General features: G+C 45.0%; 4 protein-coding genes across 4 annotated transcripts; 1 reads left to right on the forward strand and 3 right to left on the reverse strand.

Moving 5' to 3' along the window:
• Positions 1–2,398: 2,398 nt before the first annotated feature.
• LOC137914199 (protein fem-1 homolog C-like) lies at positions 2,399–9,626 on the reverse strand. The gene is made up of 6 exons (XM_068757804.1): positions 9,083–9,626; positions 5,975–6,144; positions 5,695–5,883; positions 4,865–5,376; positions 4,582–4,758; positions 2,399–4,179 (listed from the first exon to the last, which is right to left on the reverse strand). The coding sequence occupies exons 1-6, from the start codon at positions 9,624–9,626 to the stop codon at positions 3,915–3,917; spliced, it is 1,857 nt and encodes a 618-aa protein (XP_068613905.1). The 3' UTR covers positions 2,399–3,914.
• A 1,045-nt stretch (positions 9,627–10,671) lies between these two features.
• LOC137914196 (transmembrane emp24 domain-containing protein 7-like) lies at positions 10,672–14,014 on the reverse strand. Its single transcript, XM_068757801.1, has 3 exons — positions 13,856–14,014; positions 13,449–13,694; positions 10,672–12,641 (listed from the first exon to the last, which is right to left on the reverse strand). Exons 1-3 carry the CDS (start codon positions 14,012–14,014, stop codon positions 12,405–12,407), a joined length of 642 nt encoding a protein of 213 aa, XP_068613902.1. The 3' UTR covers positions 10,672–12,404.
• Positions 14,015–14,767: 753 nt separating this feature from the next.
• Positions 14,768–18,717, forward strand: LOC137914201 (RNA-binding protein MEX3B-like). Its single transcript, XM_068757805.1, has 5 exons — positions 14,768–15,512; positions 16,311–16,549; positions 16,652–16,697; positions 17,484–18,229; positions 18,304–18,717. Exons 1-5 carry the CDS (start codon positions 14,909–14,911, stop codon positions 18,715–18,717), a joined length of 2,049 nt encoding a protein of 682 aa, XP_068613906.1. The 5' UTR covers positions 14,768–14,908.
• Positions 18,718–23,965: 5,248 nt separating this feature from the next.
• Positions 23,966–27,582, reverse strand: LOC137914206 (mothers against decapentaplegic homolog 4-like). Its single transcript, XM_068757811.1, has 9 exons — positions 27,343–27,582; positions 26,857–27,031; positions 26,381–26,638; positions 25,829–25,936; positions 25,699–25,749; positions 25,405–25,588; positions 24,642–24,810; positions 24,381–24,519; positions 23,966–24,177 (listed from the first exon to the last, which is right to left on the reverse strand). The coding sequence occupies exons 1-9, from the start codon at positions 27,580–27,582 to the stop codon at positions 23,966–23,968; spliced, it is 1,536 nt and encodes a 511-aa protein (XP_068613912.1).
• Between the last annotated feature and the right edge of the window lie 322 nt (positions 27,583–27,904).

Below are 27,904 nucleotides of genomic sequence, written 5' to 3' on the forward strand. Positions count from 1 at the left end.
ATAGACCCGCCGAGAGGGCACAAAATGTGCCGTAATGTGAAGCCTGGTGCACAATACAGCAAGCGAGCAATTCTTATGTCCAGCATTGTCTTGAGGTTTTATCGATCCACAGACATTATAGTCGTTGCCTTTGTCTGACCTTCTGTTATAATTCTCCCCTTTGCCTTCAGTCAATCAGGATGAGAAAACAATGACCTTTCAACACACCAAGTAAAAATTCAGTTCATGTTTGAGATTAAAATCCTGAAGGCATTTAACTTCATTTAATGACGTCAGTGTTATAACCCAACACAGGGTTATTCCTGAACACTGAAACACATTCATCAAATCCATTTGGCAATGAATCTGCTTTATTCATGTTGATGGCAGTAGCATGTCGCAGTTATCCACCATGACCCAATGTATATATATATTTATATCGGGTATATATATATATAGTGATCCAAATTATGAGCTGGATCTAGGTGCAGATCGGCATAATAACAACAGTTTCTCATAAATTGTCTGTCTGGGTATTTCTTATAAGCCTAATATTGTTGGGTTGTGAGAAAAAAAGCAATGTGATGCTAAAGTGTGAAAAAGAGATCCAGAATTTAAACAGACGTCTGGTTCTACCTAAACATTTGATCAACTCTTTCTTGACCTTACTTCTATCAACATTGACACCATTTTTATTTAAACAAAATGATGTATTCAAATGCCCTCTTCCACAAACTTAGGACAGAGACAGAGTATTTATTGACAGGATGAGGATCCTCTTTGAGACTGGGTCGTTGGACCAGATCCCGCTTCCTGCCATCAGAGCTCCCCGAGGCAGGGAACCTGCCGGTAACACGGAGTCACCTTGATTGTGAGTCGCGGAGCTCGAGGCAGCTCCGCTCTTTTCTCTCTTGTGGCAGCCTTGTTAATTTTTCCCCTCATTAGGACGACGCCTAGTTTAACACAGGGCTTGTGACATCGTGAACCTCTAGAGCTGGTTTAAAGTAGGGCTGCACATTTTACCATGTGCTCCGACAGGTCTCGCCTTGATACCAACCACCGACACCTAGAAACACCCCAAGAGGCATACCAGCGTTCCAGCTGGTGAATGTAACACGACTGAGACCGTGCTTGGGTACTTGAGGGGGTATAAATGACGTCAAAAGTTCCCATTGTTATGCTGCTCGTCACACTAGGTACAAATAAATCAGCATGTACCGGTATTCTTGCTCACGTCACAAATCTGCGCTAATTGTAGGAGGTCATGACAGAGCAAAGCTCAAAGACACACCTCAGAGCAGGCCGGTGAGTAAACCCCATCTTTCCATTCCTTTGTTTGTTTCCAACTGGTTCAGCAACCTCTCTGGGAACGCAGAGACTCGTAGTCCCATTTCTTTCCTTTTGGAACGAAGCCTTAGACTTTCTTGCGCATGCTGTAGTCCTCAGAAGCAAATACCAAAATAGATTATATGGGTTTCTATGACACTTCAACAAAAACAAAAACACCCAACCAAACCTGCTCTGTTCTCCCCGAGCCGCTCGACACACATGCTCGCAGCGATGACGACTCCTTTAGAAATTCCCCGCTGCCGCTTTGTGACGTCTTGGCAATGACTAATCATAGAGCATTCAAATAGGAGTGACATTCTGGGATAGACTGTTCTCGCTGCTGTGGAAACAGGTGGCCAGACTCTCGGATATCAAATTCAGATTCGCATTTCAATTTGTTGCATTCAATGCTGTACTTGACTTCTCTGTCATCATTAAGTTTCTAAATGACAGTTCTTCCAGCCTTTCACTATCTTCAATAGAGTGGAGAAAAAAAAGACAATCACAACTAATCTATGAGGATGAGTAATTTCAGACCAGGTTCAGTATACAGAATAAAACCGAGATATATGGATCGCATTTATCCGGACAGTTCCTGGTCTGAGTTAAAACACGCCGACACCGTCAGCCGCTGAACCTTTTCCTCTTCCGAGCAAAGCATTGCTCTTTTATTGCTTCCAGCAACAGATAAATGCAAGCAAGCCATGACTCAGCATGTTCTTATTTGGGACAACCTCAAATCGACTGAACAATATGAGCAACCTGTTAAATCACTGCATTCAAGGAAGTCGTGCAACCAACAACAAATACAGGCCGATAGTTTTGTTCCACCACGAACTTGGCATCCAAGTCGCCGGGGGGCCCCAACGAGGCCAGTGTGGAATGGTGCTGTAATTCAGGAACGCAACATGGTTAATATTACACTTAGAGACAACGGAGGAGTCAACAATAACCGGTCCCTGGGCCCCGTTTATCAGCCGAGATATCTGCCTATAGAATATATAACATTTGAAAACCTTTCTGCCAACAGAAAGTACCAAATAACACAAGAGGGAGGGGGGTTAACAGACATTTGGACCAAGAGACGTGTGCAACATAGGTTTATTGTCAAACTGGTTATTAAGACATGAACTTGACTAATGCCATATCGTATCTCAGACTCTGCTGTAGTAAAGTGCAGATTCATTCATCCATCGAGTTGAACTGTCAGGTTTTAAAAGACTACAATATGAAATCATAAATTATGAAGCCCTTTTTTTTTTTAAACTCTCAACCCACACATCTAAAGCTAATGTGCAAACAACAATTCACAAGCTTTGCGATTCTGTATGTCAAAGTGGCTTCCCCGTACAAATCGACAATGGTTGTATAAAGAGCAGAACTGCCCCCCCCCCAGCTGGAATCTGGCATTTCTGCAATGACTTGGCTAGTTGATACGCTGCTGCTGCTGCACATGCACAGTGGGGTCAATGTTGGGGACGGTTAGATCTTGCTTTTGGACCATGACTGTTAAGGGTATCTGTGTATACGTTTGGCCCCTGTGATATCTAGTGTCACGTGATCAAAGTCTTGCCCTCCATCGCCATAAGCTTGGGGGGGGGGGGAGACACACACCATACACAAGACACACCGTGTGGGACTCACCCGCTTTCATACATACAAACATCCGCTCCAATTCATCCACTTCTTAAAACAACCAAGGATTTCCCCTGACCTCTGAGAGAAGTGAAGGGACACTGAATGAAACCGTAGCAATGAGGTAAATAAAGATGTAAAAAAAAAAAAAAAAGAAAAGAAACAGTTTGAGGGATATTGCACAGACAAGAATACAACAGTCTCTCTTTCCAACAGCATAGCCTGTGCATAGGAAGAATAAAGCACTTATGGTGTTTGCAGATATGAACCGTTCCTGTAAAGCTCTGTTATGTGCTGAAGTGGGAAGGACAAATGGGACTCAAACCCACGCCACTTGGCAGATATCCAGATTTGCATGAGGATAATTAAATGTGCAGTCAAAGTAAAAAAAAAAATAATAAAGTGTGACCTAATGATGACTAAGGGCCCATGACTGTTGGCAACAGTGATGGGACAAACAAAAAAAAATAACCTGAAGTCCCAGCATATGTAGAAATGCCTCAATCCTGACTTTTACAAGAAAGAAGCAGGCCAAGTTGAGGCGGGAGGCGGAGCCAGCATGGAGAAAAATCTCTCAAGTTTCATTCAATAAATAGCACAGTAGAAGATGCAAAAAAAAAAAAAGAAATACTTTCTAATGCAAAAACACACAAACCCCTTGCTCAGTTCATTCAGAGGTACGACTGTGTTTGACCATGTTGCAATTAACTCTTCACCCCCCACAGACCGGGCGGGGAACGGTTAAGATTCGTGGCTCCAGGATGAAAACGGCGACTTCAATTTAATCGGCTAGCCTTTCCGTTTCTCCTGGGTGAACATTCGTCGCCTTGAATCCTCATGTTCAAAGGCTCCAAAACGTTTGTATTTTAATAATCTAAACAGAGAATCTCGTCTTCCAGCTCCTAAAGCGCGTCATGGATCAGGCAGTGAACCCCGGAGCGCAACGATCTGTTCCTCCATCTTGTTTAACATTATCTGTGGAGCAGGACAAAGGCCTCTAGTTTCTCAGGGATGTTTCCCCTGTAGTCGAGGCTGTGCTTGATGATGACCCTGGCAGCTAGGCACTGCAGAGTGGTGTGGTTTATGGGCTGGATGACATTCCTGGACAGTTCCTTCTCATCCAGGAGGTCACAGGCCGTTTGCTTGAAGGCATTGGTGCCGTCAAAATGAGCCCCGCATGAAATCAGCAAGTTCATGATGTCTGGGTGGCCGTTGGATGCAGCGATGTGAAGAGGGCTGGTGGATTGGAAAAGATGAGATGTTATAAGCCTTTTCGTTTTTAAATCAACAGTAGTTGTGTAACGCTACAATAAAATGTAATTTCTGGCCCGTTTAGTTAATTTTCAGTACAAAAAAAGCAGAAAAAGGCTAGTAGCTCACACCTGCGAGCTACTAGCGCGCCTCCCCCAGTCAACAGCGTCCGACACTCAGAGGCGTCCGTGCGGAAACTCACCCAGGACTTTAGTTCCGCACGGAGCGCTTAGATCGCACCAGCAATAAATTCAACGAGAAAAAAAGAGGATAATATAACCGAAACGGTACCAAGTGGACCGAACCGAACACGCACAACCAAACCGATCCGGTACATCCACGTGAACCGCCACACCCCCTAATCAACAAGACAAACACAATACAAACCTGTTATCATCTTCATCGCGGCTGTTCACATCTGCCCCACACTCAAGAAGGATGGAAGCAACTGTGAGCGAGGGGAACTTGCAGACGGGGTAGCGGCCCACGCAGGTGGTGTTGCGGTCGACCGCTAGGTGTAGAGGACTGTAGCCGTTCTTACCACACGGCTGGAGCTTCAGGAACCTGAAGGCCATGGAGAGGAGTGGTCAACCGCAGTAAAACCAATACAGTACCAAGATGTGTTACTTCCAGACGTCTTGTTGCTACACAACGATTATGCGGAACCCACCTATAGATGGTTTCCTTCTTGAAGTGGTCCTGCTCTGCAGTACACGGCACCTTCTCTAAAAGACAAATGAGGTGCAGAATGATCGACAGGGCCTTGCTGAGCTGGGCAGGGTCCGGAGGCATCGGCCCGCTTTGTGTAACAGCCCTCTCGATTTCCAACACACTTTTGGAAAGGATCCCCATCAAATCCTCAAATGACACCGATGTCCCCAGAAGGCCCTTGGCCCTGTCCTGCAGCATGAAGGTGAAGAGCTCAGCGAACGACAGCAGACTTGAAGCCGTCATGGGGCTGAGGGGGTCCAGGTTTCTCTGCTGCATGTCCAAAGCATATTTCCACAGATTGATACAGCGCTCAAAGTTCCCCGAGTCCGCATAGACAGCACCTCTGTAACGGATGTAGTAAGAAGTGTCCGGATGCTGCGGGCCCAGGATTCTCTCACGAATGAGGAGCGCCTGCATGCGCATTTCATCTGGGTCGGATATCAGCCCATCCAGTTCTTCTCCGTTTGTTACCTTGGAAGAGGATTAAAAAGAAGTTCAAAATCTGATAATGGACTGCAGCAATAATTCCACCAGTAAATTTTAATCCAGAATGAACATTTATTTCTTCTCAAAATAGATTTTTGTATCTTTTTTTAAAGAAAGGCCAAAGTCTCAAGCCACATCTCTAAAGTGAAGACTAGAACCTCACAGGTCAAGCATCCTGTTCAATACATGAATGATCAGGAACATTAAGTATGAGCTGCGTCTACCAAAATAGAGCAAATGTGCAGTAATAAAACCTACAGATTCACCCTCACCCGGAGGAAACGGGCTAAAATGAACACTCACCTCCCTGGCATAGTCGTACGCCATGACCAGCTGCTTGGGTTCCGGTTTATGGACAATGTTGCTACTGTCCATGTGCCTGAGGTCCATGGCTCTCTTCCAGTATTTCAAAGCTCCAAGCAGATCCCTCTTCTTGTCCACAAACGTGGCTCCCAGGAGCTCCAGAGCATCAACGCGTTCCAGGCGACCAGTCTAGAGATGTGAAGACGCATCACCTTACTCGTATAAAAGCCCAATAATGACCCACAAATCCCTGATGTCCAACTACTCTTTGTACCCTCACCTGGTGGCGCATTGTGAGGTCATCGACGATGTTGGTGTGGCCCGTGACGCTGGCGGACAGCAGGGGCGTCATGCCATAGCCGTCCTGCTCCATGGACGCGCCAAACTGCAGCAGCATCCGCATGATCTCCAGACTGCCCGACTCTGCGCAGTCGTGAAGCGCCGTGTTGCCTGCGAACAGAGGGCGGGGCATTAGAAACTCAAGTTCGCGTTACTATTAGCACAACTACCGACTAATACCATAGATAACGATAAACTCGTTAAAAGTAACATTCGCTTCTACATCGAGCTCCAGCCAGCTGTTCACACACACACCACCCTGTCCTTCCTCTTGTAGTACATTTAAAAATGGCTGCAGATCAGATGACACCAAGATTAGGGTTGGTGCGGATGCTGCCATCAAGTTCTTACACGCTCACTTCCACCCCAGGATTAGGCAGTCAGGTGCAGCAGAGGTCACGCCAGCTATAGTCGCAGCACGGTAGACGCTTTCCAGGTCAGCGACAGCTACATAAATACACTTTCCCATGAATTCTCCATAAAATATTATCTCCTCCCAAAAGGAATTCACAGCCCTGAATACATGATCTACATTTGGGCAATTTGAAATGAAAGAATAAATGTTCTTGGCACAAGGAGGATGAAAAAGCAAGCCAGTTTGCTCGGCTTGGAAATTACGGCCTTTTCTTTTGACATTTAAATACAACGTCAAATTAAAATTACAATTGCTGTGTGAGATTGAATAGGAGTTGCAGAATCTTTACAGAGGACGTTTTAAAAGTGGATCTCCAAGAACCCTGCACATATTTGCCAGCAATGAAACTAAATTCAGGGTGAGAGATTCCCTCTTAAGTTCAGTTCATACGAAAACCGAGCAGAAACGTCTCTGATCATTTTGACAACTTTAACCTGCAGAGCATTCATCAAATCCGCTATTAATGCGTTTGCTCAAGTTACGAGACCTGAAATAAAGCACCGCTAAATGCTAGGATTCTGAAATTAGGAGTCTTTAACAGCCCGTCTCTGTCACCACTGACATCTTTTCTAGCAAGTATACCTCGTGCATCAATGGAGGACTGAACCTGAAAGCATATGATGCTATACGAGACTGTGGCAGTATGGATATGTTTCTTTAACATGTTCAATAGTTGGTTTTTAGATAATGAATACCGTTTGCTCCTCTGCAGTGTTAAAACATTTACTCAACATGTGGTAAATTCGTCACAGTGGATACCAGATGCCACCAGAGCTGATTTTCTTTTCTTTCTGAGGGGATCAATAATATTGCGTTCAAATTTTAGCCAAACCAAAAGTCCTTAATTTGTAGGATCATATTTTCCAACACGTGCAGAACAAATTCGGTTTCTGCTATGGTTAAGTGCTGAACTTAAATCAATAGTTTTAAGAAATGCATTTTGCTTTGTTTGAGTAGTAAATTCACTTTCACTCACAAAACAAGTTAGTCTAGGAATTTATGTAATCCTTTCCAATAAGGATTAGCCTTTGAAACTGCTTACGAAGAGAATCTAGACGTACTTTTAAAAGTCCAAAGCGCAGGATTTTGGGGTAGAAATAATATAATAATGGAAATTCACTAAAGTATCCGCATTTAAGTTTTAATTTATTTCTATTTACAGCGGGAGAGGACCTTCTGCCACCAGTCGCTTTGCCCTTCACATTTCTAGCCTTGCGGGGAACAGATGAAATTAAAGATGGTTCTGTAGACAATCCTTTGTCTTTTTAGAAGTCACTGCACGGATTCAGTCTCCACCAGTCCGCTCTTCAATTGAAATTATAACATTTGAGAATAACGGACCCCACAAAAAACTGCTGACTAATAGTGCATCAGTTCAAGATTTGATTGAATGATCTGACTTTTACTGCTTTAGCTGCCGTGTACACGTTTGTGTTTCTGTGGGGGGGCTATTGTAAAAGAGGCATTATCTTTAGACTTTTTCCCTCCTGCTCTAAACCGCTTCTTTTGTTGGCTTTGGAATGTCCATCCATTGGTCAACCTCTAGCAAACACCACCAGATTATTTAGAGATTAAATACTACACACCTGGGATTTGAGGCCACTCATTAATAAATATTTTATCAAAAGCAAGACAGCAGATCACGACTTTTTTTTTTTAACAGTTCAGGCAGATGTGACGGCTTCACCATGACTTTAATTATTATTTTTTATATCTGCTTACGCCTTTGGACCTTCACTGCGTCATAGTGAGTATCATACCTCATTCCTATTTGTTCAGCTCTTAAGGAAAACACAGCCCAGATAAGAACGGGTGCGTAATAGTGCTTACGAGATCATCACACCTGCTGCAGTCGAGCCCGTTTGTCAGCACTTCCTGCTCTCTCATAGGACAGAAGCGTCTTTGCTTAGTCCTGTATATTTTTTTAAATTAAAGACGCATCAGCCGCAAATTAATCTAAAAGTGGATTCTAGACGCAAGTTTAAAAAAAAAATTAATGAATCAGCTTCATCTGCAAGGCGACAATAAACGCCACAAATAACCTTTAGACTTAGATCAATAAGAGGTCGACCCATATGTGTCAAACTCAAGGCCCGGGGGCCAAATGTGGCCCGCCATGTCATTTTTTGCGGCCCGCGAGAGCTGTGTGCCGACATTTGTTTTTGTAAAATGCTACATCCGTTCTTAGCAGCTCTCTCAATTGTTGGCTGTTCTGCAGTTCTTCCCCTCTCAACTATGACAAAAGAGTTTTGAACAAAGGTAATGTCATAACTTGTGTTGGATGATATTTTTATTTATCATCTACTATCATTTACTCAAATAAATTTGGTTGTTGATTGATCTCTTCTGGATCGTCACCTGTTCCCAACATTTCCTGAAAATGTCATCAAGGTCCGCCCGGAACGTTTTAAGTCATCTTGGTGCCAACAGAGGCTGGGGGGGGGGGGGGGGGGGGTAGCAGCATGTTAAAGACTAGTTACATTTATGTTACACTACATTTAGTTACATTCACACTGCGCCACCGTTACAACCGGCCCTTTGAGGGCAGCCATCATGCTGATGTGGCCCTAAATGACCTTGCCCACCCCCCGGGGGGGGGGGGGGGGTCACCGTTTGGCTGTTGCGGATTCTCACCTTTCACACTTTTCCTGTTCACGTCGGCGCCCCTCTCGAGCAGGAACTGCGCGATGTCCTTGTGGCCCTTGTAGCAGGAGATCATGAGACACGTGTGCCCGTGCCTGTTGGCCACCTCCAGGTCGGCTCTGTGCTCCACCAGGTACCTAACGATGTCCAGGTGCCCGTCGAAGCAGGCCGCCCTCAGGGGGGTGGAGTTGGTCAGCGTCGTGCTGTTGACGGCGGCCCCGTGGCCCAGCAGGGACTGAACCACCTTCAGATGACCCGCCGCCGAGGCGGCCCAGAGAGGGGGGGCCCCCTCGATGGTCTCCCCGTCGAAGTTCACCGAGCCACCGACCTCCACAGAGGCGCTGCAGCACTCCAGCAGGTACTCCACCAGGTCCAGGTGGCCGTACCGGGAGGCCATCAGCAGCGGGGTGGCCCCGTTGGTCTTCTCGCCCATCAACTTGGTGACGTCGCGTCCATCTTTGTTCTCCAGCAGCTTCTGGAGCAGACGGAGCTTGCCGTCCCTGGCGGCGTTAAAAACGGCCGTTTTCAGATCCATTCCCAGCAGTCGGTTTCGCTGTGTCGGGAAAGGCAATGGCGTCAACTGCAGCGCGGAGCTCGGGAGCCTTTGTTTACAACAAGCCCCGAAACACTAGCTCATCGTAAACGAGTACATTTTTGTAAAAACAAAAAAACCCAACAGCAATTCGTAACTTCCTATACACCGCATTTAAAACAAATAAACTCTCCTCCTCCTCGTGAATATCTATCAATAACTCCGTCGTTTGAGGCGACCCTTGGTCCGATAATACATCTGTTGAGTTAGCAATGTGGCTCAACTTCCCTGCCCAGTTTAGCTAACCGGCTAGCTCCGCTTAGCTAGCTTGACGCCTCTATTTATCGTCCAGCTGGTACTTATCCACTGACATTTCTCCCCCCGTAAGCGCCCTCCTTTTAGGTCTCCTTCCTGTGCTTGACATTATTCCACAACATCCTCCGTGACTTAGATTTACTTCCAGAGGGCCGAAGCGACAGGAATCCACCCCCCGGCCGTGACGTGCTAATGCTAGTTTAGCCAGGAAAAATACATTCAGTCTCTGGTACGGCCAAACAAGAAGCGGCCAAACCCCCAATCTGAGGCGCCTTTCCTTCACAAAGACGACGAACCAAAAATGGAAAACCCCAAAAGAGCGGAAATGATCGTCCAAACAGAAAGCTAACGCAACCCGGGAAGGAAATCCACCCACGGGCACGACCGGATGATCACGACTCAGATTCGGACAAATCGCGAGCTCGTCGCAGTCTCGTTTTCTCTACCGACGAAAATGATTGACGCGTAGACGACCAATCACAGCGTTGCTTGACGTTTACGTAGCCAATCAAAAGCCATTAAAAATATAATTTATTTTTATACATTTGTGGGACTTAAACATAAACTACTACGGATGGTAAACTAACTCATATCTGTAGGGTTTAAAAATATTATGAAATACTGACTGGATCTCAAATCCGCTGTCATGGCCTTTATTATGTCACCCCCTACAGGAAATGGCAAGAATGACAAGGGGATGAATTGCATGGGATACAAATCAAAGCACTCGTCGTCATTTTATCACATATTTTATTCAACCATCCCAAGAACTTGAGAAGTTCCATGTATGCCTTAGAGCAGAATTTGTGTTCAAAAGCGCCCAAGAAATGCAAAATGTATTTTTGTGTATTTACAATGCACAAAAATGACAACAGACACGAGGGCCAAGCTTAACACGGGAAAAATTATCCAGAACGAGTTGCATTTACAATAGAGCATCTAGTTGCTTTACACAGGTTTGCAATCAAGTGAACAATACAAACATATGAAGTCAAAGAAACACATTTCTGAATTCTTCAGTGAATTTTGTGCAAAAACTAATCCAAAGCAGTTTTCCAAAATGGTCATATTATATAACATGTTCTACATTTGTGATCTGGTTGGTTTCATGTATGGATGCTTGCAAACCGAGAAATGTCTATAGACGAGCTCATGACTTGACACGAGTAGTTTGGGTTTCAAACAAATCTGTACAAGAAATTAAGGACAGAGCAATGATGAAAGAAAGCCTGTAATTCCCAGCTGACGTCAAACAAGGTTGACCTAAGCCTACATGTATGCATGAAGAGCTTCCTTAAGAATCCAACATGCACGACAAAAATGTTTTCCAGTATTGCTAATTTGAATATGAAGGAAAACAGACATAAGCTCTGATGAGTAGTCAATAAGATAGAATTTCAAATTACAAGCATCTATTTCCAAGCAGTGACTTACCAAGACTCACCAAGAAGATAAAATTATTCCACAAGATAAATAAGTTGTTACACTTCAAACAGATATAACACAACCACTGACAGGCAATTAAAACTACTTGAATTGCCCCTCAACACACAAAGTGTTATTTTCAAACAATAAAATATTGTTTTGAAGTCACACAGATGGAATAAGTTCCCCCTAGCCATATTTGTATGTTTTTTTTTTTTTTTTCAAATAAGTGTGGTGAAATTGTTGGGTTTACTCCAGTCTCTAAACTGGACAAAACTGACCTATCGCAGGAATTTGCTGCAATAATTAAAATGAGCCCATCTATAAATTAGTTCCTTCCAACCAAATGCAAAACACTTCAATCTATTACTTTATTTGATGATGACTCTGTCCAGCACACTTCCTTCTAATGGCCCATCGAAAAAGACCAAGATCTGAAACTCAAACACATCTATTATTTCTCGCTTAACAGAACCTGCTAGTGAGGTTTAGGAATAACTAAAATGTACTTTTCTTTGTCAGTGAGATTTAAGAGACTTACTGTTCCCTAAATGACACATTTAGTTACAACTTCCTCTACCTTGCTTATTTCATTGCACACTTTGTACTGTAGATGGAAGTCATCAAAGTAAGAGGGTACGAGTTGACAAGGGGTGAAGTAAAGTACAACGAGAACACATTTAAAAAGTTCAAAAATGTTAGGATCTCAGAGTTTACTTTGACTATATGACCAGCTGTACGAACCGTCTCCAAAGTGGGCATTGTAGTTACAAGTAACAGAAGCAAGCCTTTCTGGAGATTCGCTCTTGAAACCCTCCAAAACATTTGAAACACATTTCTTTTTTTTTTTTGCTCAAGACATATGGTGCATACGATTTGTGAGAATACCAGAGCTGAATGAAGATCATGTTGGCTTTTACAGATCTGGAAGATTGCTGTGATACAATTCACATTAGCGCTGATATTCTGACTCACTCTAAGCACATAACACAAGGTAGAGACAAATAAAGTGATGGGTCAGACGCCAAGACTCAGACGGGGTTACGATCCGACCCTGGTTGTGGTGGTCTTCCTGTCGGAGAAAAAGCTTCTCAGCAGGACCACCTGACTGATGCTGACCACCAGAAGGATAATGGCTTCTCCAATTGACCAGAAGGCAACGCGGGTGTTGAGGTCCTCGGCCCGACTGCGTCCCTGGGCCTCACGGAGGCGAAAGTGTGTCTGGTAGTCAATGATTGACTTTAGAGCCTCATGGATGGACACACAGGCTGATTCCATCTGCAAATTGTATCAAAACAGAGGCAAAGGCCATTGCAAGATGTTAGAACTACGATTGGAAATAAACCAACAAGAGGATTTTAACAAACACAATCTAGAGTTAGCAAAAGAAGGTTACATTCATGCTGCCTTTTTCATGAAGAAACTCTGCAGGCAATAAACTATTATAATGTAGTATTCACCTTTAACTTCAGGTTCCAATTATTCAGTAATTTCAGTTCAAACTCCAAACGCTTGTTAGGACAAGAACACAGGATCAATATCTAACGCCGAGTACGCCTAAACACATCTTTAAATTGTAACAGGTAGATTAATCCTATTTTTAGGTTAACAGTAGGTGGAGCTCAGCTGGGAATTTGCAGAAGCCAAAAATATATATGCACTAATATGAAATGTAAATACTGTGTGTTGGATGTAAGAGTGAGCCAGCTGTTGAAAGAACCACATGCTCAGACAATAGATATGTATGCAAATCAGCTTGTGTAAATAAATGTATATTTGGAAATTATTTTGATGGTCTTTTTTGGCTCTAAAGATAATTCAATAGTCATTGCAAAATTGTTCCTTTCAAGCCTGAACAAACTATGCAGTGGATTAAAAGGCCGTTATTCAGACACAAAACACATCAGCACACCAAGCAAATGCAACGTCACTGTTTCAGTGACTTCTGCCTGTGATGTTTGGGCCTTACAAGTCACCAGATCGTGACCTCAGACTATTAATATATAGACCATATCAATGCCAAACCGGCTAGAAGACAATATAGAGGCAAATGTATAATCTCTTGGAATCTCACAGAACATTTACCTGGGTGAGAGCAGTGACTCTGTTCTCACTAGGGAAGAGTGGAGGGTCATCGCCGACCTGGAAGTCAAAATAAACCGTCTTGTGCGTGAAGGTGGAAAACTCATTGCTGAAGCAGAACTTGAAGGTGCCATTCTTGGCTGCTGTGAAGGTAAAGCTGTCATATTGCTTCTTCATTTCCTTGTAAAGTGTCGTGCCATCTGGGTCTTCCAAACGACAGTCCACATCATAGTGGCCACCGGTCACCACCTAGGAAAACGTGAAGACATGCAGAGACATCAATTTAATAATATACCAACCAAAAAAAGCAGTTTGAGGGAGAATTCTGATCTCTGCTTACAGTTAAAAAAAAAAAAAAAGTACTATCCCGGAGGGACGGATGATTTTGTGCCGAAAGAATACACACGCACCTGAAACTCTAGCGTGCACTTTGTGCCGATGATGATGTCCTCGTAGAAACACTGTTTGGCGTTATCCGGTAGCTCAAAAGTTAGCTCAGAGCCCAGCACCCACCCACAGAGCAGCTGGGCCCACAGCACCCGCAGCAGCATTCGATAGGATCCGGACATCCTGAAGATCGAAACTCAAGCTCCGAAATAAAAACCCGAGCAGACCTGCCGAGATAAATATTCACACACATCAACGTAAAATCAATATCGCCATTGGGAAACAGATGAAGACAAATGGTGACACCGCAAACCCGGACATGAACTAGCGACAAGTTGTTAGCTTAAAGCTAAATAGCTAGCCGGCTGTCCTTTGTGTTTGAGACAGAAAGATCAATTGATTTTTTTTAAAAACAATTTCCTACATCTAATGTAGTCTTGTCTATTAGACATTTTGTGGTCACTAAAATACAGTAAAATGAAATATTGATATTGCTGAAGCGATTCTTTCTTTCAATCATTATTAGCTACTTACCACGCAGCGTTCGCCCGGCGGATAGCGCTGAGAAACGTATTACAAACGTGACACGGCATTGGCTGTCATCTGTAAAAGCCCGCCTTCTGCTTTGTTTTATTGGTCAAAAGATAATAGGAGGGGCCAGTTGAGATCACGTGAGCCACGGCCACATCCACGGGAAGAGCGCCTCCTTCTTCAATACACTGTTACGTGGCTACCGGCTAACAAGATGTGGTCTGGAAAGCCCTGAGTGCTCAGGTGTTTTACCATGACAACCAGGGACGCGCGGATGAAACCCAACCCCCATAATTCAAAGCAACAGAGGTCTGTTTGTATTTCCCGTAACAGTATTATTATTTAATTTATTCACAAACAAAGTCTCGCGTGAACGAGCACTACGAGATTACAGTGTGGGGACTGGGGAGGGCTGGATGGGGCAGCTGGGAAGACAAAACAAAAGCCAACACATTTCAACCAACAGGCGCTGGTCGCTGTTTGTAAATTAAGACGAATTCGAACCATTATCATTGTAGGCGACATTATTATTAAAGGTTTCCATTATGCCTAGCAGCACGTCTTTGCTGGAGGGCGACGAGGGAGAGTCTGAGGTCCCACCGCCGCTAGTGCACGCTTTTGCCGGTACGGGCCTTGAGGAGCACCACGGCACCCAGAGCCAGATCTCCGAGCACGCAGACGAGAGTCTTTCCTTTCACCGCCACCACCTCCAAGCGGCTTCTCATTACAACTTCCTCGGGACGGTTCTCGACCTGAAACCTTTGCCGCTGCACCGACCGACCTCGGGGGACGAGGAGCCCGAGGCTGCGGCCGACTCCTCGAGCTGCGCCGGTAAGCCGCTGCTAGCTCAGGCCCACCTTCACCGACACCTCCCCCCGGGCCCGGGAGGCTCCTTAATGCCGTCCGGGCTGGAGTCGCCGCACGTCGAGACGGTGTTGTTGTACAACGGGGACGAACTGGAGGACGCTGTGGTCGGCGGCGGCGCCCCGCCGTCGTCGAACAACATGGCGATGGTGCCGCCGGCCGCGCACGGGGAGTTGGGCTACGAGGCCGAGGCGTCGCTGTTGAATCGTCGTAAGAGCGTCAACACGACGGAATGCGTGGCCGTTCCGAGCTCCGAGCATGTCGCGGAGATCGTCGGGAGGCAGGGTGAGTGATTATCGGACTCTGTTTCAAGTTATTGGGGACTTTGAAGCAACTTGATTGGACGGGAATGTTGTCAAAGGAAATGGCGTTCAGGACAAAATCGAGTTTAACTGAACACAACGATTATCAACAGGACGCCAGACGTCTCGACCGACATTTAAGTGACTTGTCACAAAAAAGGTAGAAAATATAAAAACGGAAAGTCTCTACAAAAGCTAAAGCTGGTGTTTTAATTGCGGTTTATTTCACCGCAAGAATAATAACTTGGCTCACAAGTTGTCGTGCTCTGAGCATTTAACAGTCGAGTTATTTTCATTTATTTATGTTATTTATTGGGCATGTGACTGGTTAAATAATTTAAACATATAAACAAATCTACAATAACCCTAATCTGTGAGTAAAACGCTACATCTTCGTGCAGGAATCGGCGTTAGCTTGAAAGCAGCTAGCTGTAATTAGCTTAGCTCTTTCTTGTCTTAACTGGGTCAGCGCCACCGGTCGTTGAAGGTTTGATGATGTCACCGGGGGGGGGGGGGGGGGGGGTTGGACCGCAGCCTTGACAACAACAGGAAATGGCTCTGGTAATGGTCGAGCGGAAATTAATATTTAATTTAAAAGCATTGCTACTTTTAATTGCCATTAGTGACTACTTGCCTACTAATATTGCACATGCACATGTTTTTATTTTAATAGCTGGGAGTTATTGACTATCAAAGCTTGTGTGTTACGTAATGTGGTAAATTAAACTTTAATAGCAAAATAATCTGACCCCCCCCCCCCCCCCCCCCTCCCCCTGACAAGGCTGTAAGATAAAGGCACTTCGGGCCAAGACGAACACGTACATTAAGACGCCAGTGAGGGGAGAGCAGCCCGTCTTTCTTGTGACGGGACGCAAAGAAGATGTTGCCATGGCGAAGAGGGAGATCCTGTCCGCTGCCGAACATTTTTCACTCATCAGAGCTTCTCGGAATAAGACGGGCCCCCTGTCAGCTACAACCGGTCCGGGGACCCCTTCTTTACCCGGGCAGACAACCATTCAGGTCGGTGAGGGTTTTGCTTAGTGTTAGAGATTTATTTATTTATTTAGCTTCTCTTTTTGGCTGTTTGTTGATTGAATTTTGTTTCTCATTTCAACCCTCCAGGTGCGGGTACCGTATCGCGTTGTGGGGCTGGTTGTGGGTCCGAAAGGTGGGTCTAGAAGTCCTGGTGTTCTCAGAGGATGTGCTTTCTGCACTGATCCCTTCACATCATGTCGAAAAGGCAGTTCATAGCATTCCAAGCACGGCATTTATGGTGATGTTATTTTTAGATTGAACAGAAAAAAGGACATATTTCTACAATTCAGGTATAGAAAGGAGGTCAACAAAATTAAGTTGTGTAAGACATCGGAAGAAACATGGTAACATTTCACTCTATTCTTTCACCTTTTGCCCTGGAGATGTTACCACCTTCATGTCCGACGGCACTGGGGATGGTTTGAACTTCAGTACTCACGCATGTGTCATTAGGCTGGAGGTGGTAAATGGGTTTGAAAGGTAATAATGTGCTGTTCCAAACACGATAAATAAGCTTTGTGGAATTTTATTCTTCTTCAAAAAAAAATTTTTTTTTTCTTTTTACCAATTTTATGCTTCAATTGTGGCAAGTCGATATTTATTCTACTTCAGGATTTGTGTCCGTGCTTCTGTTTTTAATGGATTACTATGTAACCACACATTAAAAGGAAAGGCAAGTCATTAAATAGTGATTAATATGAACGTGTGATCTGAGCTATTCACACTAGAACCCTTGTGTGTGTGTTTTTCTCCTTTCTGTCTTTTTTACAGTATCACGAATTTCTTTTAAAAAACAATATTTTCTTTACACGTTCCGTTTTCTCCGTTTGCTGCGCTTCGATGTGCATTTCTTCGGAAAGATTCGCCTGAAAGTTTCTCGACTAAGAAAGGTGTCTTGTCTTGTCTTCACGTCTTTCAGGGGCGACCATCAAACGTATCCAACAGCAGACCCACACTTACATCGTGACTCCCAGTCGCGACAAAGAGCCAGTGTTCGAGGTCACCGGGATGCCAGAGAACGTGGATCGGGCGAGGGATGAGATCGAGGCGCACATCGCCCTCCGTACAGGAACCTGTGGAGGCGTCGAGGCTCCTGGCGCAGACAACAACGACTTTCAGTTCAATGGGACGGATGTCAGCTTCGATGCCTCTGCGTTAGCGGTCGGGTTGGGGGAGGCTGGCTGGCTCCGCGCGGGGGCATCGTCGCCGGCTGGTCGTGGCGGCGGCGGCGGCGTGATGAGCATCAATGGTGCTCAGAGGATGAACGGCAACGTTAACGCCGGTGCCAGGATGTCTTCCACCTACCGCAATGACAGCTCCAGCTCCCTGGGCAGCGGCTGCAGCTCGGCCGACTCGTTCCACGGCAACGGAGATGCCAATCGAATGGCCGACTCGAGCCCGACCTGCGTGTTCAACGCCAACGCTAACAACAACAACAACAACGGCGGCCACGGCGGCGGCAGTGCAAGTTTCTGGTTTGGCGAGAGTCTTCTTGCCGTGGGGTCTGAGGAGCTGGTCGGCCTGGGAGGCGGAGGCTCCTCGTCGGGGTTCGACCCGTTGACCATCTCCACCGCCCAAACGTCGCACCCGGGGCTGCAGCCACAAGTCTGGAGTCCCTTCGTGGATAACCAACCCCACCAGGGGTTTGAAGCCTGCCAATCTCAGGTAGGTCATGCTTGGCGAGAGCAATTCCTTTTTGTATGCCGGTGTGGTCTGACTCTTGCTGTGGATGTCTCCAGATCAGTCAGCCTGGGACGCCTCGTCTTTCCCCCACCGTCTCTGGAACAGAGGCCCTGGAGCACCCGAAGGCCCAGCGTGTCCACCGAGGGCCCCTCGGCTCGGCCGCGACCCTCGACGCTCACAGGTTCCCCTCCTACAGCTCGGCCTTCTCCTCTTCCGGCGAGAGCACTGCCTCCTCCTCGTCCTCTCCTCCTGAATCGTCCCTTTCCTACCGACCGGGGCTCAGCTCGACGGTGAGAGGACAGGAGCTGTGCATCCACTGCATGGACAGTCAGGTGATCGCTGCCTTGGTTCCCTGCGGCCACAACCTCTTTTGCTTGGATTGCGCCACCCACATTTGCCAGGGTCCAGATGCTGCGTGTCCTGTGTGCCTGTCTCCGGTCACACAAGCCATTCAGCTCCGCAATATGTGATTTTAATTCATTTAACTTGATTCCTGATGAGGGATCAGCGACCCCCCCCCCCCCCCCCAACACTTCCAACTGATTACAATTTGTGGGGGGAATTACAAAAGTGACCCCAAATCAGTGTCTGGATTTGTCCTTGCACCTGTTTTGTCCACCTGTTTTGTCAAAGGTGAGGAACAATAGGGGAATGAGGAATGATCTGTATTCAGAGCGTGGGTTCGGGTGTTCAGCCTGATATTGTGAATTCTTCTAACTTGATTTATCAATGGGGAGGGTTGGAAAAACCTCTGTAGCATTGGGCGGAGTGGGAGATGGACGTATTTTTAGTTCCTAATTTTTGTTTCACTTTCCCCCCCCTAAACACCTACAAGCTTCAGCCTTCCTGTTTTTTTTTTTTGTTATAATATTTTAGCGTACTTTGAATTATTTCAGTTTCTTTCTACATCTCGTGCATTTTATCCATTTTTATTTTATTGTATTTTTTTTGGGGTGCTGTTTTTGATTTTAATATCGGCTCAAATATGGCCCACTTTCATTGCCTCTATTGTTTTGTTCATGGCAGGAAACCAATTGTTTATATACGAGTTCTACTTTGTGAATATGTATTGATTAATAGTAATCTCCTGGTTACAAGAGAAATCGATTATCTTATATCTATTATAGTAAACTGGATACGATGCACACGCGCCACATTATTATGGCAAATGCAGCGCCTCAGATAATTTGGGCTCGGGAGGTTACCAGTAACAGGATTCACTTTTGACATGCTCAAATTGTAATTGTGAGTTTCTGAGCATCAGTATTAACATTTGGAAACGCGTCCACAGAGTGGGTCAGACCTGCTGCTACGAAGAATAGAACACTCCAAAGGCAACATTAGGTTTCTTTGTTTCCTGGATTGAATACAAGTATGTAACTCCTTTTTATTTTTTTTTGTACCAGGATATATCTTTCCATTTTTACTTTAAAAAAAATGTTTACGTAAACCTGTGCCTGATTCCGTTTGGCGCAAACGAAAAGGAGCAACTAGAACGTGGGGGGGGGGGGGGGTGGCATGCAGAGTCCATCTGTCTTGAAACAAAACTTGTGGCCTTTTTCGAAAGCCTCTAAATAATTGACAGGACTTTTGCTTTAAAAATCACAAGCCGATAGACCGAGGTCTTAATGTATTTGTCAAAGTCCAATCTCTGGTGTATCTTAGTGGAACAAAGGTTATATCACAGGGAAGTTGTTCTTTGCTTTTCTTTTTATCTGTTGAGCTCCTGTTATCCTCATTTTGATCTTTTGTTTTTTAACTTCACTTATATTTTTTGGTCAGGGGGTGCTGCTCTTTGTCTAGAAAGATATGCACAGCTGATGCCTAAAACAACATTCCCCCCCCTTCACTGCAGACACTTTAGTGGATGATAAAAGTATAGTTACTCATTAAACTCCACACGAGAGCCGAAATAGCTGATGTTAATGAACTTTGAAGACTGATTTAATCTGGAATAGCCTCCTTAAAGTCAACCAGCCATCTTTTAGGATCTCTTTCTTTCATTAGACCCGGTTTTACCCCTTTGGCGTCTTTTTGCAGCCATTTTCTTGGGTTTGTAATAAGTAGTCGGCAGAACAACTCGACCAGGAAGGAAAACCTGAGTCCAAGGCTACCATTGGACTTCTTTTTGTTCTCGTCTGCCAAGCCTATGCAAAACTCTTTTAGTATTCCAACTGTTTGAGGAGTCACTTTGTAAATAAATTGTAATTTCGGCACGCAAACGACCTTGGGCTTAAGTTTGTAGAAAGAGACACACTTCTGTTTTCTACAGTTTAAAAAACATGTTGATTTCCTGCTATAATGCATTGGAGCCTTTACAATGGTACACGTCTTACTTGTTTATTTGTTCTGTGCCCGACTAAGCACAGCGTTGCCCCGACTCGATGGGATTTCTGACACGCGTCTACCCATTAAGGGTAAAATAGTCGGGACGTCATCTCAAATCCAAGCTTTAAACGGCATCTCTAAGACTTTGTTTCTCGGGATTGAACAAGTTAAAGGACACTTGGAAGGGGAAGGCAGCTGGAATGATTCCATCGGACTGCGTTGTGCTTACACTACATAAGGTCAATACTGTTGTTTTACCACGTGGACATTGGACTGGAGTCTCTCGCATTCCGGCTGTGAACAGTATTTGAGTTATCCCATCACTTCGCTCTGTTTCCCCAAGTGAACCTAACGATTCTCAGAAGTGCAAAAACAAAACAAACCCCACCAAACACTTGGGTTCTGCCTTCTCTGGTCTTCTCTCCGTCCGTTCATTTGACTTCTCTCAGATCTACAAGGAGCCTATCGCTCTGTTCTCTTACTTTCTGAGGGGATGCAATAACCTCAGTTTATTGACATGAATCTATGGACTTTTATTGTTATGTATTCAATAATATTACTGATGATGACTGATAGACATTTTTATTTTGTTACATTTCATATATATATATATATATCTATATTAAAATGTTTACAATAAGATTTTAATTCTTTTTTTTTTTACTTTCCTCAGAGTGACTAAATGAAAAGTGCTGGAAACCTAGAACTGTTGCAGGAGAGTATCAGTGCTATCTGCTTGTAGTCTAGCTTTTAGTTGACAGTATTGATTATAGGATTGATGGCTGCTGTTTAATGTAGTGGAAAAAGGAATGTGCATCACAAAGCATGTCTTCACAATGTACCGCCAATGTAAAAGATCACCGCAGCTGTAAAAAGGCCAAGGATTCAAGCTGCCTGCCATGTCTGTACGCCACCAAATTAAGAACGGTATGCTGTAAAATGTATCTTAGACCAACTATATAAATAGCTACATATATTGTTAAGTTGTACCGATAGTTCCAAGTACCAACAGTTGTACCAAGTTTTTGCTAATTTTTACTACACTTTTGTTTTGTATATGTAGGTGAGTCTTATGGCAGATCAATTCTTCAAATTGAGTCTGGAGTTTAAAAGCAGACTATATTTTATAATGGCCTTTTAAGTTATTGCGGCCAAAGCACTGATATTATATATTTGCTGTAAAGAGAATTTAAGAGTTTTATTTTTCTGATATTAAAGTTCCTTAATAAAGATTGTTTCATTTAAAGCCACGTTGCTTGTGAATGCTTCACTGGGGTGGCATTTTCCTCGCACTCTTCACATGCTGCAAGGATCCGGCCGCTGTTTTTTCACAGCAGTATTTTGTAGTAAAGCAATGTGGGGGATGCACGCCATCAGGTTCTGCTGTCTCCTCATCAAAATGGAATTATAAGCCATCAATAGTGTTAATGCACCATTTCCCTTTCTGGAATGACATGTTAAAGTATTTGCTGTGGGAGAAAAAGGTGTCTAATGGTACCCACTGATAAACCCTTTGACAAAATCAGCAGGTCAGCACTTCTAGAATGCCACTTGGTTTTATTTCCGACAGAACTACAATAGTAGTAGTCAACATCATCCCATTTGGGTTGTGTCTTTGGGGGGGTCCTATAATACCTGCTCGTAATATAAAAACATCTCCCTTAAAACAGAATGACCTTCTGTAACATACAATCGACCTCCTGCTATTCAGCTAAACAAAAGCGTAATCGTACAAATTAATCAAATTCTGACTAGAATTCCCTGTTGTACAAAACTTGTGAATCATAAAAGTCAAATTACAGTGAAATGGAGATTATTCAGAGAAATGCAGCCCGTGGATCATGTTCCTTTGACAAAAATGACCTACCGGTAATTATAAGCAAACATTGTCTTTATTTCATCAGGAACTCACCAAAAGAGCACTTTCTAAAAACCAGCATACCTGTTTCGGAACATAAACACATTTTTAAGCGGGTCAATTGGCCAGAAAAAAAACCCTGATGTTTGCACATAAATTAATTTGATGCCTGAATCAACTGTGGAATCTAAAATGACATTGAAAGAAGCAGTGGGGGCTCTAATCTAGCCGGGCGCATGCATCACAGCATCAAAGGCTTTACAGAACTACCGTACCTCACAGAAGGTGTCCCAGCTGCATTCATCAAGAGTTTGCCTCATTAAATACGTTTGTAGAATTTAGTTGGATCATTTACATCAATTATTACTATAGTTTCTGTCCCGTGTCCTCAGCCACCCAATTTTTAGGAGCAGGGGAAGAAAAAAAATTAAGATAAATGGGGCCTATTTTTCATAAACTTTCATGCAAACTCAAATTTATCATGCATTAAAAAAAAAACATTTCCATGGATTAAAAATAAAGAAAAACTGCAATCGAAATGGAGAATAATCCATGATTCCCAAGCAAACGCTCGTACATGAAATACAAACCAACATATCCACTCCCTTATCTACATTGCAGGACACCCACCTCAACAAAAGGTTACTGAATTAATACAAGACACAATGTAAAGTGCTAAAAAAATGTAAAACAGATCAAAGTAACAATAAAACCAAGGAAACGAGCGAGTATTTTTAGGAAGCTCTCTTCTTTATATTAGTAAACTGTACACAAAGAGATGGGGATCAAGTAGTATATCTGTGGGCTGCAAGTCAACAGACATACTTCAGTAATTCTCCATTGTCGCGTTGGCTACGCTTCAAGACAGAGCACAAAGCCAACAGCCAAATGACGACGGTAAACAAACATTCCCTTTCCACGTCATCAGTGGACAGAAACAGTTCATCTGCATCCTACCTAGAATGGAAAAAAAAGACTCACGTATGACAAAAGACAGTGAAAACGTGAAGCTTTCAAATGAAAGTACCGGTAACTGAGTCAAAGCTCGGAGTCTGAACATTGTACTTTCATTTACACAGCTTGTTTGAACTATCAGTACTTTGGTTTGACAGACATCAATACAACCTGTTTATTTGTACTCCCAGTAACCGGTTTCCCTCTGGTGTCCAGACGCTGGATTCTTCATCCCACAGCCGTCCTAGGACGGTTCAGTAAAACCGATGCCTGACAGGAGGCTGCCGCTCGCGGACTCCGTCGATGCCGAGCATTTGGGGGTGCGTTCTAAATTCAATGGGCCACTTTTGTAACTGTATTTATAAGTGACGTCCTTCCGTGATCAAAGAACTCATCATTCCAGTTTTCACCAATCAAAAATGTTTAAAAATGTGTCTGATGCATCTTTGGCTCATTTTCGTCTCAAACCTGCTGAGCAGGTAAAACCAGGGCGGTGAACTGAAGCTCCTGAAGGTCGTTGGTTTGGTTTTTGCCTGTCGCACCGAGGGGGCTTCTTCATGCTTCATGCTGCAGAAAGCTCAGTCCAGAGGTTGTGGGTCTGCTATCGGCATAGTGTGCAGAACCTCGTCCAGTAACTGCAGAGCTCTGTGCAGGTGGATCTCGATCCAACAGGGGGTCTCCTTGATGCTCTGGCGGGGGTAGTCGGGCCCCCAGCCCTTAACGAAACTCATCCTGAGAATGCACAGCCTCCGGAGGTCGTCCACCCCGATGCCCGCCGCTGCCGACAGACCTGAGAAACATTCAACCGCGAGCAAATTCACCAACGACCAAACTTTTATCGACAAATAGAAACACATTTTATGCCGTACTCCTTTAATTTCTTACTCGAATACATCCCACTTGCAGCACAAGCCTGATTGGCAGCTATAGCCGCTACCCGGCTTATCCTCTATCTCACCATGTGTACTTGTATTGGCGGTTGAAGTATCTTACTAATGGCTGGTGCTATCCCTCCCACTGATCCAGGTCCAGGTATGTTTCCAGCCACTGCAGCGGCCTGGGCTGCAGCTGCTGCTTGAGCTGTCGCAGCCTGCTGCTGCATCTGTCTGTGGCACTGACGAAGGTCAAACACCTGGCAGGAGAGGAGAGACTTCAATCTGCGCAGTCCCTCAATTACCCTCGAGAGGCAGCATGGGGAAGCTTCAATGTCAGGATTGAAGCTTCTTTTTTTTTTTTTTTTTTTAATCGTCCTACCTTGATGTAAGCGCTGGGGTAGATTTTGTGAACGGCGTCTCCAGGGGCTCGACCCGCCTCTCTGTCCAGGTAGTAACTCTGGACAAACACTGCGTGGTCACTCAGGCACCTCACCCACACGTCTCCCTCACCCTTACACTCAAGCTGCACCCCTTTGCCAATATGAAGCCTGGAAGAGAAGAATAAAGACAGCAAAGCATTAAAGGGGACAATTCTGACCAGGGACAGAACGGAAGCGATTAAATTATTGGTTTAACTACAAAATGAGATTCGTTTGTGTTTTACATGCAACATATTAGCTGTGCTGCTGGACAAATGCAAGACAAGCATTTGTGCTTCACGATTGTGTATAAATATCACAAGGGCAGAATGGGGCATCATCTTCTTCCCCATATCTGAGCCAACAGTTGATGCAGAAGTCGCACTGAGGCATCGTCTGCTGCTCAGTCGAGTCTCTTTTGCTCGACACAGACAGGTCTTTGAGATTTCTGTCTCTGACAGGCTAAAGACCAATTTATGCTCCGTCTGTGAACGCAACCAGACACGCCCATCTGTAAATGGTCTGTCTGTCCGTCTGTCTGTCTGTTGACTGGGTAAAATGGGTCTTCATATGAGCCACTGGTCACGCCGGTAAAAAAGAACAAACTCTTCGTCTGTGTTAGCTTTCACCAGAGGACGCGGTCGAATCTCAATGAACATGCGAGGCTACTTCGGAAAGCGCATTAGCTTAACTGTCGTGCTAAAGGCTAGGGGTAAACCTTACCTTGCTCTCTCAATAGCCTCTGTGCGATGTACATTGCTGAGCTGGCCTAGGCAGAACCGGTCTCCTCCAGAGGGGTCTACATATCCATCCACCGTCACCACGGGGCAAGAAGAGGGCACCTTAAACGTCTCCCCAACTTGAACGTCCATCTCAAAGTAGGCGATGGAGCACCAGTAGTCAGGAGCTGAAACAAATGGAGACACTGCTGTCACGATAGCGCCGTCGTACAGCTGCCGTTACCAAGTGGCAAAATCTTATAAAACACTCTTTAGAGCAACAACATCGCGTTCTCACCTGGATGGTTAGATATAGGAGGCTGAAAGGCGAGCTCACTATGCACGGTCCCTGGGGAAAGACGGCAACCACACACACAATGAAACACAAGAACGTAATGTTGTGTGTGGATTACTGTACAGCTGCTCACAGTAGCGTGCCGGATTCGGCATGGGCTGGTGGTGCTGCAGATGGCCGTTGGTGTGATGGGACATGTTGGGCGTGAAACCGCTGTTTCTTGACCACGTTGAGCTGGAACCTGAGAAAAGAAGTCATCAAACATCCACAGAAAGAGAGATGATATTTACTTTATTCACCCCAAACCGGGAAATCAGGATGTTATGATTAAAATCGTAACGCTAGTATAACCACCATCCATGAAATAAACACATTTTATATGTATACACACAGTATACATACTACTACTACGTACTTCTCTTACCAGAAGGGTAGCCATCATTCATGTACAATGCCTCTATTCACTAAGGGGTTTGAGTCTGTATCTGAAAACTCTTCAGTTGAAGGAAGATGGAGGGAGAGAGGGCTGGACGACCACTACTCTTCCATCCCCTAAAGAAACGGGACGCGCTACTCCCCGCAGGAGTCTGCAGAACAGAAGCGTAGGGGCCAAGTCGGGGACTTGGGGTCGGACCCCAGACAAGCAAGCAAGCGCAGGCGGGAATCATTTAGAACTGCCTCTTACCGACGGTTCCAGGAGCGATGACGGGGAAGGACGCCGTTGTCGCGGCAGAGGTGGAGGCCTCGGCTGGCGGAAGCAGGTTCGGCGCTGCAAACGATTCGGCGGGTATTGGGCGGCCACCAGACGGGGGATGCTGGATAGTTTGGATGGAGTGCCCTCCCTCAAGGGAGGGAAGACTCTGTGGTCCATCAAAGTCATACTCGTCCTTAACCATCAGCGCCGAGCTGGGTGCAGAACTGGTTATTGTCAGCCCTGATAAGTCTGTGAACAGTAGAATACACGGAGGCAGAGGACGGTCAACACAAACACTGGGACGAGCCAGAACGAATGAGATGCTGAAGAATTACTCAGAAAGTATTTACACGAACCCCCAATAAAACAGAGCTCAGTCTGAGTTCTGTCAGATATAAAGACAAATGGACATTTTTGGTGTCCACGGCTCTGTATTACATTGAAGCTGTTGGACAGGCGTCGCTCACCTATGCCGGTGGACACCACTCTCTCGTAGTGATAAGGGTTGACACACACGTTGTCACACTTGAGGTCAAAGGCAAACTGGCAGTACTTGACGTGCTTCAGTTCATTCTTATGCAGGTCCGGCCATCGCCACAGTCGGGCATAGATGACGTGAGGGAACCCTTTACGTCCAGCAACCTGGGAGCCGAGATGACAGAGACTATTGATGAGCCGAGTCACTATCTGAGACGGGCTTGAGTGCAATTATTGGAGTAAAGCTTGTTTTCCCCACCCAACAGCACGTCCAACAAGACAGACACACACTGGTCAAAAGACTGTTTATGATGCCCCCCAGGAAAACCTGAACGTCCTGCAGAGATTTACTCAATCCTCGGTTCTCGCTCATTTTTGTGGTACATTAATGATCGTTCCATTTGATCGGTCCTAAAGAATAGCGTCACCCTTTTATCCCTTTACCTGCGTGCATAAAGACAATGGCAGCGTCCTACCTGCAGCCGTCCATCGAGCGTCCTCTGAATGGTGACACACTTGCTGGGATGGGCACCATTGGTGGTGATAGCGGTGATGAGGGAGTCAAGCTCGTCCTTTTTTTCCTTGAGTTTCTTCACCAGGCTCTCGATTGCCCGCTTGGCAAATGTCTCACTTTCGCCGCCCTGTCTGTGACACATCAGGCTGTGCACAATGCTCAGACAGGCATCGTTACTGGTGGGCGTGTTGGCGAGGGACATCTCAACTCCCGTCTTTTCAAAGGGTATGTACGTTTTTGAAGTACTTCACATAATCGGGAAGCCCGAGCAGAGATGATCTTGATCTTCACAGTGTCGTTGAAAAAGGGGGAATTCAGCCGGAGGCTGCTGCTCACAGGATCTGGAAAGAGGGGATAATGTGCAAGTTGATGATTGATGAAATATTTTCAGAGTACTTTTGACTCTTATGTTTAAGGCTGTTCCATTAATTTCTATAGTTTTATACTGAGAGATTTCTCCAAAAATCTGTAAATATCGAAATCCAAGGCTCCAATTGACCATGCTAGCAAACTAGCGGCGCCAG

Source organism: Brachionichthys hirsutus, unplaced genomic scaffold (assembly GCF_040956055.1).
Source record: "Brachionichthys hirsutus isolate HB-005 unplaced genomic scaffold, CSIRO-AGI_Bhir_v1 contig_700, whole genome shotgun sequence".
Classification (NCBI taxonomy): domain Eukaryota; kingdom Metazoa; phylum Chordata; class Actinopteri; order Lophiiformes; family Brachionichthyidae; genus Brachionichthys; species Brachionichthys hirsutus.